The 9,525-nt window shown below is 62.1% G+C and overlaps 1 protein-coding gene across 1 annotated transcript; it reads right to left on the bottom strand.

Annotated features, from left to right (window-relative positions):
* Nucleotides 1-6,483, bottom strand: HYAL2 (hyaluronidase 2; the record flags this gene model as incomplete). The annotated part of the gene is made up of 5 exons (XM_080696644.1): nt 1-159; nt 2,647-2,776; nt 3,259-3,665; nt 4,374-4,463; nt 5,563-6,483. 5 exons carry the CDS (start codon nt 6,481-6,483, stop codon nt 1-3), a joined length of 1,707 nt encoding a protein of 568 aa, XP_080552770.1.
* Nucleotides 6,484-9,525: the final 3,042 nt, after the last annotated feature.

Below are 9,525 nucleotides of genomic sequence, written 5' to 3'. Positions count from 1 at the left end.
TCAAGGCAGCGCTGTGTCCCTCCAGGGCGAAAGTGCCGCCTGTGCCCGCAGCTGTGTCTGGGCCTGAGCCACGGAGCCTGTGGCCCAGTGGCCACTGGAGCCATGGATACTACAGTCTGGGTTTGTTCCTTCGGCTGGCTGAATGGAGGAGCTGCGCGGCTGAGGGAAGGGAGGGCCCAGGGTGTCAGGGACACGGCCACATCCGCCATGCACAGGGCCAAGCCACGGGGCAGGTGGCGGCCCAGCTGTTCAGGAGGAAGGGGTTTAGAGTGATGACCAGGTAGACCCGGAGAGCCTGGCACAGCCCTCAGGGCTGAGGGCCTGAGAGAGCATCCAGGTGGCCTCACCCCTTCCTGGAGGCTCCCCATCTCCTCCTGGTGCCTCCAGAAACCTGGGGCTTCTTTTGTGTGTGTGTGTGTGTGTGTGTGTGGTACTGGGGGTGGAACCCAGAGGCTTTCTATCTCCAGGCTATACTCCCAGGCCTATTTTATATTTTGTTTGAAAACAGGGTCTCACTAAGTTGCTGAGAGCCTAAGTAGCTGAGGCTGGCTTCGAACCTGTGTGATCCTCCTGTCTCAGCCTCCCAAGCGCTGGGATTACAAGTGTGCGCCACCACGCCCGGCTCCTGGGGCTTCTTGGCATTATCCAAGGAGTGGCAGGCCAGCACTGTTGGCAGCCAGGGTCCAAGGAAAAGCTCTCACCCAGAGCAGCCTGGAGGTGCTAGGGCCTGGAGCCCTCCTGCCCAGGCCTGACACGAGGGTGTGTGTACTTGCCTGGGTGGGCTCCGTCCAGCCTGAAGGCCCAGCCCTGCCCACTCTCTGGCCCTGTGTGTGGCAACCTCTGAGGCACCTCAAGCCCCATTATCCGTGTGTGTGTGTGTTTCTGAGGATGGAACACAGAGGCATTCTACCTTTAAGCTACACCCCAGCCTATTTGTGTGTGTGTGTTACTGGGGATGGAACCCAGGGGCATCCTACCTCTGAGTTACACCCCCAGTCCTATGTTTTATTTTTTATTTGGAAACAGGGTCTCACTGAGTTGCAAAGGGCCTACGTAGCTAAGGCTGTCCTCTAACCATTATCCTCTTGTCTCAGCCTCCCAAATGCTGGGATTACAAGGGTGCGCCACCACACCTGGCTAATTTTGTACCAGGGTCTAAGCTGCTAAGGCTGTCCTCTAACCATTATCCTCCCATCTCAGCCTCCCAAACGCTGGGATTACAAGCCTGCGCCACCACACCCGGCTGTTTTTTTATTGTGAACCGGGGCCTTGCTAAGCTGCTGAGGCTGTCCTTGCACCTGCGATCCTATGCCGCCTGAACGTGCCTCATCCTGGGTGCTGCTGCCCCGCCCAGCCCCCTCCCTGTTCTCAGTGGAGGGACAAGGGAGGAGTCCTTGCTGTCTCCTGGGTTGCTGGGCTTGTTCCTCTGGCTTCCTCCCCGACCGACCACACCACCTCCCTGTCTGCGCTGCTCCTGGGAGCACCCTTCACGGCTGCCACCTGACTCGGCCTGGGCATCCAGTGTGCCCTCCCTCTCCTGTTGCCCCAGGGGCACAGGGGTGTGTACTGGCATGGGAACCCCCGGCACCTGGCCTGGTGCTGGCCCAGGTGCAATTGACCGGGTGGTGGGACGGCTCCAGCGCCGCCCCCTCACCTCCACGGGCTGCGAGCTGTCCCACCCAGTCCTCCACTCTGGTGCCAGCTGTGCAGCTTCCCGGAGGCCACACCCCTGCTGCTGGCTGCCTGTACCCACCCAGTTCTCTTTTTTTTTGGTGCTGGGGTTGAACCCAGGCCTTTTGCGCTCCACCACTGAGCTGCATTCCCAGCCCTTCACTGGGCGCCCAAGCTGCGTGGGTGCCGCTGCTGACAGGGACCTGGGGTCTGATGGCTGGGGGGGGATGCACCTCAGAGCTGGTCTGGCTACTCTGGCTGCTCATTCTCACCTCTGGGGTGGCCAAGACTGGCCATGTCCCATGGCCAGCACGGAGTTTTCTTTTCCTTTTTTTTTTTTTGCGGGTCTGGGGATGGAACCCAGGGACATTTGACCTCCGAGCTACATCCCCTGCCCTACTTTTTATTCTTTATTTTGAAACAGGGTCTCACTGAGTTGCAAAGGGCCTAAGTAGCTGAGGCTGGCCGCAAACCCGTCCTCCTGTCTCAGCCTCCTAAACGCTAGGATTCCATGCCTGTGTCACCACTCCGGCTCCAATTTTACTTCTTGCTTTGAAACAGGCAGGTTGCTGAGTCTCACTACTTGGTGAGGCTGTCCTGGAACCTGTGATCATCCTGTTTCAGGTTCCCAAGTACTGGGATTACAGGCATGGGCCACCATGCCTGGCTTTAAGCCTGCAATCCTCCTGTCTCCCCGGAGCCAACCTTTGATGATCTCCCTGCTCCCGGCACCTCCCTGGCCCCATAATGTATCATAGTGTGACAGGTTGGACCTCAGGACTAACATCCCAGTCCCCTGGCCACCTTCCCCCCTAGCCCCACGGTAGGGCTGTGACTCAGATATGCTGAATGCAATGGCACATGCCTGTAATTCCAGTACGTGGAGGCTGAGACAGAAGGATCACAGGTTCGAGAACAGCCTCATCTACTTAGCAAGACTCAGCCACCCAGCAGGACCCCGTTTCAAAACAAAACCAAAGCTGTGCGCAGTGGGCTGAGCAGCGGGCCGAGCAGCGAGCTCCGTCCCCCACATGCAGTCAGGTCCACTCCGTTCCAGTCAACATGGAGAAAGCAAAGCCTTTGGCGTGGGGTAGTGTGGGTGGCCCTGCCCCGGCAGGACAGCCAGAGTGGACAGCTCGGGAGCACGTCTAACTGGCGAGAAATCCCCAGCAGATGGTTTTGCAGGGAGCTGAGCACATCCTCATGGGCAACCCTGAGATCTCTCTCACATGCCCTGGCCCAGAAACAGAGAAGCCCAGCACAGAAAATTTTAATATTTAATTTACAAAAGAGACCCCAAAATAATAATAATAATTAATAATAATAATAAACTATCCAGGGGCAGGGGAGTAGGGTCAGGCCCTCCCTAACCCAGCTGTATCCTTCCCCTCTGGCAGACTGGGAAGGGGCTTACCAGGGACTTCTGTCCCCCTTAGAACAGGGGGTGACAGCTGGTGTGGATGGTCTGCTGGGCACCTGGGGCTCTGCCCCCTCTAGGCCCTGGTCTGTCTACCCCCACAGACTCCAGTATGCCCAGGACAGTCCCTGGGCAGCTCAGCTAGCTTGGTAGCGGGTGGGAAACCTTACCAGGCCTGGGTGAGGGCCACGGTGACCAGAGCCAGCAGGCTGGTGGCGTGGGGCCTGGCCCAGGTGTGGCTGGCACCTCCAGCCGCCTGCCTCCGGTCCCATTGGCACTGCTCCCCGCCCCAGCCCAGGTAGCACTGGCAGCGAAAGTGTGCCTGCAGGTAGCTGAGGTCGGCCCGGCTGAGCTCCCCCTCAGGCCGCAGCTGGGGCTCGGCAGGTGCGCGGCCGGGCACTAGGCGGAAGCTGCTGGCGCTGAGGTGCAGGAAGGTGCTGGCACTGGGGTCACGGCGCACACAGCGTCCGTGGCCGTGACACTGGGACCGGCTGCAGTACTGGGTAGCCCAGGACACATTGACCACGTAGGGGACCAACAGCTGTGTCAGGTAATTCTTGAGGTACTGGCAGGTCTCCTGGGGGTAAAGGCCAGAGGTAACAGGTCAGTGGTCTCAGCCCACAGACCAGTTAGAAACTGTCCATGGTGGTATCAGGGCAACAGTACTTTTTTTTTAGTCTTGGGATTGAACTCAGGGCCTTGTGCAATGCACACACACGTGCCCAAACCCTCACAGTCCTGTTCCTGCTGAGAAGAGGGTGGAGGCGGGGAGGCAGCTGGGCAGGCAGGGCAGGATGGGAAGGGCAGAACTGCACAGCTGTTCAGGAACAGCATTTCCTCCTTCCGGGGAGCAGAGCAGGGTGCCCTCCTCCTGTGCTGGGACTAGAAACAATGCCTTAAGTGGGGGCCAGACCAGAGCTGCACAGCTGACTGGGGAAGGGAGCAAAAGTCTAAGTGTGTGTGTGTGTCTTACTGGGAATTGTACACAGGGTGTTCCACCTCTGAGCTACACCTCCAAGACCCTGTTTCCAAATAAGATATAAAATAGGATTGGAGGTGTAGCTCAGAGGTGGAACACCCTGTGTATGATCCCCAGTAACTAACACACACACACCCTATTTTATATCTTATTTGGAAACAGGGTCTTGCTACATTGCTGAGGCTGGAGCCTGCAGTCCTCCTGTCTCGTGTCCCAAGTCCCGGGGCTCCAGGCTCCGCCGCTGCGCCTGGCTCTCTGCCCAGTTTTGTAGACTCAGTCCCAGCCAGCTAGGTGGGCGTCACTTACCATACTTGAGGTGTACACTGAGTCACCCCAGAGGATGACACCCGCTGCACCCAGGGCTGCACTCTCGCCAATGGTAGAGATGAGGTCCATCTGTGGGGAAGGCAGGCGGTCATGGGGGAAGACGGGAGCAGAGGGTGCACAGGCCGCTCGGGCCTCGCTGACCCCTCAGACAGCCCTCCCTATCTGCCTCCAGGCAGGGCCTCTGTGTTTCACTTTCTCCTTAAACGTTTATTGATTGATTTAGTGCTACTAGGGGACAATCCAGGGGCACTCTACCCCTGGTTCTATCTCTGCCCTATTTTATTTTTATTTTTGAAATAGGGTCTCTCTCGCTGGGTGTGGCGCACACTTGTAATCCCTGAGCTTGGGAGGCGGAAACAGGAGGATCGCGCAGGTTTGAAGCCAGCCGCACTGGCTTAAGAGACCGGTTCAAAAAAAAAAAAAAAAAAAAAAGTATAAAATAGGTCTGGGAGTGTAGCCCGGAGGTAGAAGGGTTTCCAGGAACCCCAGTACCACCAAAAAAAAAAAAAAAAAAAAAAAAAAGGTCTTTCTAGGTTGGTGAGAGTCTCACTACTTGCTGAGGCTGTCCTCAAACCTGTGATCCTCCTGTCTCTGCCTCCCAAGTACTGGGATAGCAGGCGTGGACCACCACGCTTAGTTTCTTAGAGGTTTAAACACACTTCCAATTCACGCAAGCCAAGAGTACACACGCGTCTATGGCTGCGCTATCAGAATGGACTCCAAGGTCGGAAGGCTTGGGACCAAGTTTGTAATCTTTGGGCAAACCTCTCAGCATCTCTGGGCCTCAATTTTATTTACAAAATGGGGATAATGATGGCACACTTTTACAAGATCACAAAGAGAAGGATTTGGGTTTTTGTTTTGTATGTAGTACTGGGGACTAAACCCAGGGGCATCCTACCTCCCAGCTACACCCCCAGCCCTATTTCTTACTCTTTATTTTGAAACGGTCTCACCAAGTTGAGGAGGGCCTCGCTGAGCAGCTGAGGCTGGCTGCGAACCGGGATCCTCCGGTCTCAGCCTCCCCAATGCTGGGGTTCCAAGCGTGCCACCACGCCCGACGAGAGGGTGATTTGAAGGGCCACGGAGTGCTGCGCAAACCCTGAGACGACAGGTGCCTGGTGGCGTTCCCTGAGCAAAGAGGAAGTCGGGACCCCAAGGCACGTACCTCACTAAGTCCCGTGAGCTTGCGGGAATAGGTGGGTCGTGTGAACACGTAGACTGGGAGCGCGTGGTTGGCGTGATGGGTGTGAGCCACGCGAAGGGCCTCCTGAACCCGGAAACTCACAAAGTTTCGCCCGTGGACAGAGGAAGCCAGCGCCTCATCCAGGTAGACGGAGGGAAAGAGGGCCGTGCTCTCGGCCCACAGCCAGGCCAGCTGGTCGTTGCGGGCCACCTCGACATCAGGGCAGCGCCCCGTGTAGTTCTCCCGGTTCTGCACGTAGTCATGGTTGTAGCAGTCGGGGAAGAGGTAGAAGCCCCAGAGGTGCTGCGGTCTGACCGCCTTGACGACGCGGAGCGTCTCCAGCATGAACCTCCGGGCGTTGAACTCAAACTCGTACTGGGCCTGTTTGATGATGCGGTCTGACGTCCAGTTAGGGTGGCGACTGGCCACTAGCTGGCGTGAGGAGCGGCGGTACACGTCCTTGTCCTGCCAGTTGCGCACCCACACGGGCCGCCAGTGCTCCCAGTCGATGACGGCCAGCCCCGCGGGCTCGGGGTGGCGGATGTAGTGCTCCACGGGTTTCCTGAGCATCTCCAGGTGCTCCTTGAGGCTGCCGTTCTGCGGCACGCCGCCGTGCACAGATGTCCCGGCCGAATCGAAGCGCGGATACAGGCCCAGGCGGTTGTAGTAGAAGATGGTGATGTTCTGGTTCACAAAGCCCTCGTTGGGCGAGGCCCTCACGTCGAAGGCACTCAGGTCCAGCGGCACCTTGTGGCGCGGGGCACAGTCCTGCGTGGGCACGTCCCACGCCACCACAAAGGGCCGACCCGTGAAGATGGGCGGTACTGTGGGCTTGGGCTCCAGGGCCCGGGCCACCGCCAGCGCCAGCGCCAGGATGATGGTGGGGCCCAGGCTCGCCCGCATGCTGGGGGCCGCAGGGGGTGTCACTGCCGGGCACCAGCTTAGGAGCTGACGGAGGGCGGGGGAGAGGAAATCAACGCGGGGGTCCCGGGGAGACCCACCGCAAGCCGCCTGCGCCCCGCAGCCCGCGCCTGGGCTCTGGCGGGCCGCGGCCCCGAGGCCGGGCGCCCTCCCGCGGCCGGGCAGGACCCGCCAGGTCCGCCCCTCCGAGAGCCGGGCGCGCGGCCCGCGGGGCTCGGCAGCGCCACGCAGCGCCCGCCCCCGGCCCGGCCCGAGCGCGCCCCGGCCGCCCCGACGCGGGCACGACGCCGCGGGCCGGGACAAAAGGGCAGCGGCGGCCGCCCGCCCTCCCTCGCGCCCGAGAGCGGCCCGCCCCGCCCACGTGGGCCCGCCTCACCTCGCGCGGGGCGCCGCCATCGCGGGCGCGGAGCAGCGCCGGGGGGTGCGGCCGCCGCCCTCGCCGCCAGCGGGCTCGCGGGCCCGGGCACCCCGGCCCGCCCCGGGACGCGGCCGCCCGAGCGCCGCGGGCCCTGGGGACGCGGCTTCCGAGGCCTCGGCCCCGAGGGCGGCCGCCGCCCCCCTCGCCCGCGCGGTACAGTCCTCCAGCGCGGGCCGCGCCGCGGGGCCGGCGGGCCGGGCCGGGGCCGGAGGGGGCTCCCGCGCGGCTCCGGGGCCTGGCTCCGCAGCCCGCGGCGGACTCAGCTCCGGGGCCCCTTTGTGTGGGAAAAAGACTCGGACCCGAGCGGAGCGCGGCCTCCTGCAGCGCGCGCCCCGCCCCGGACCGCGGGGAGCCCCGCCCCGGCCCCGCCCCCCGGCCCCGCAAGCAGCCCCGCCCCGCCCGCCTGCGGGAAGCCCCGCCCCGTCTCCTGAGGCCCCGCCCCGGCCCGCGGAGGCCGCGGTTGTCCGGGCAACTCGGGCCGCGGGTCGGCGAGGCGGGCGGCGCCGCCCGAGGGTCGGGGCCGGGGTGCCCGGACCCCGCAGGGCGGGCCAGTCCCTGCGTCTCCCCCGCGGGCCCCGGGGCCGCTCCGACGCTGAGGAGGGCGCCACTCTCGCAGAAGCTGGTGGCCCGGCCTTGGGGAAAGCGGGGCTCCCGGGCCCCGCCCGGCGACCCCGGCCTCTGCAGGGCGGGACCCGCCTCCCCGCCCGGCGCCTGGGAGGAGGGCGGCCGGGGCACCGGCGCGGGGCTCACCTGTGCGGCGGGGCGGCGGCCTCCTCCTCGGCCGGGCTCCTGGCGCCAGCTGCTGCCCCGGGCGGCCCGCCGCGGACTTGATAAACCCCATCCCTCCCACCCGCGCCCGCCTCCCGCCCCGGCCCTCTCCTCGCTTCCTGCGGCCCTCGGAGAGGAAGAGGCCTGGAGCGGGCGCGGCGAGGATGTGGCCTCGACCCCGCTTCCCTCCGGCCGGCCGCGGGCTGGCCCGCCACCCCGGGCGCTTCCTGAGTGACCGGCCCCGCCGCGGTGGGTGCGCGGCGCCTCTCCCCCTGGGGCGGGCCTCCTCAGCCCCCGCGGGAGAGGGGAGCTGTGGGGCGGCCTTCGGGGGCCTAAGCCTACTTGGGGGTGCTCGGCTGGCGGTCCTAGAGCAGGTGCCGAAGAAGGCACCCCTCCGTGTGTGACTTCCAGGAGCTGAGTCAGGCGTTTTCCACTGAGAGCGGAAGCATCCCCCGTGTGGCAGAGGACACGTGTCCATGCGTGGCGGGGGACCTTGCTGGGGCGGTTCCACCCAGTCCACTGTGCACAGTAGGGCTTTCCCTTTTGGTACTGGGGATTGAACCCGGGGCATCCTACCTCTGAGCTTCACCCCAGCCCCTTTTAATTTTGAAACCAGGGCCCACTAAATTGCTGAGACTGGCCTCCGATCTGTGAGCCTCTTGTCTTGACCTCCCAAGTACTGGAGTTTCAGGCTGAGTAGGGGGCTTTCTAGATGGGCTGGGGAAAGGGTGCATCCTTTTGGACGGGGATGCTGGTAAAGTGGCTGGCTCCATGGAGGACTGTAGCAGGGTTCCATTAGGGCTCACCAGAGGTACACACAAATCTGCCTACCCTCAAATCACAGAGCTGACCCTCAGCACGCTGGGGCCCACCGCCCCAGTGCTCAGAGGCCTTCTAGGTCTGTAGGGACAGTGGGGGAGGTGAGGTGAGGCATCTCTACCGCTGAGCAGCTTCACCAGGGAGAGACCTAGGGAGCCCCAAGGGTGGGGCCCCTGGGAAAACAAAGGCCAAGCAGCCGCCCAGGGCAGGGGCACTCCAAGCAGCCAGCAGGAAGGAAGTGAGCACAGCCCGCACAGGGAGCAGGGAGCCCAGGCAGACACCCATTGTTCCCAGCTCTGGGGCCAGCGCAGGCCCTGCACAGGGAGTTCCTGTGGGCCGGGCCTGGCGCTGGAGAGCATGCTGTTTGGGACAGGAGCGCCCCAGTCCTTGAGCTGGCAGGGGAGAGCGACAGGCCTTAGGCTTGGCATCTCGGGTTTTTGTGTGTGCGGTACTGGGGATCGACTCAGAAGCATTCTACCTCCGAGCTACACCCCAGCCCTATTTTATTTTCATGGTACTGGGGATTGAGCCCAGGGCCATTCTACTTCTGAGCTGCACCCTGGCCCTATTTTAATCATTTTTTTTGTGTGTGTGGCACTGGGGATTGAACCCAGAGGCATTCTACCTCCAAGTTACAATCCCAGCCCTATGGTTTTTTTTTTTTTTTTAAGTAAAGGGTATACATTTAAACTCTGCTTGGTGCACTCTCCCCCACCCGGCTTCCTCCCCCCCCAACAATGAGTGTCGGGGTAACCATGCTATCTTCATTCTTAGATCGGATGTAGTTCCTCCATTAATCAAGTCCAGCCTTCCTGTTTTGTTTTGTTTTTTTAAGCAGGGTCTCACTAGCTTGATGAGAGTCTCACAACTTGCTGAGGCTGTCCTCAAACCTGCAGTCTGTCTCAGCCTCCCGAGTAGAGATTATAGGCCAGCACCACCACGCCAGGCCGGGCTGGGTCCATGGGGGTAGGAGGGAAGGCAGCTCACAGGCCTGCATTTCCAGGCTGCACAGGGCTATC

Source organism: Muscardinus avellanarius, assembly GCF_963383645.1.
Source record: "Muscardinus avellanarius genome assembly, chromosome: 5".
NCBI lineage: Eukaryota > Metazoa > Chordata > Mammalia > Rodentia > Gliridae > Muscardinus > Muscardinus avellanarius.
The sequence above is the reverse complement of the archived record's forward strand: the minus strand, read 5'-3'. Positions and strand labels throughout refer to the sequence as shown.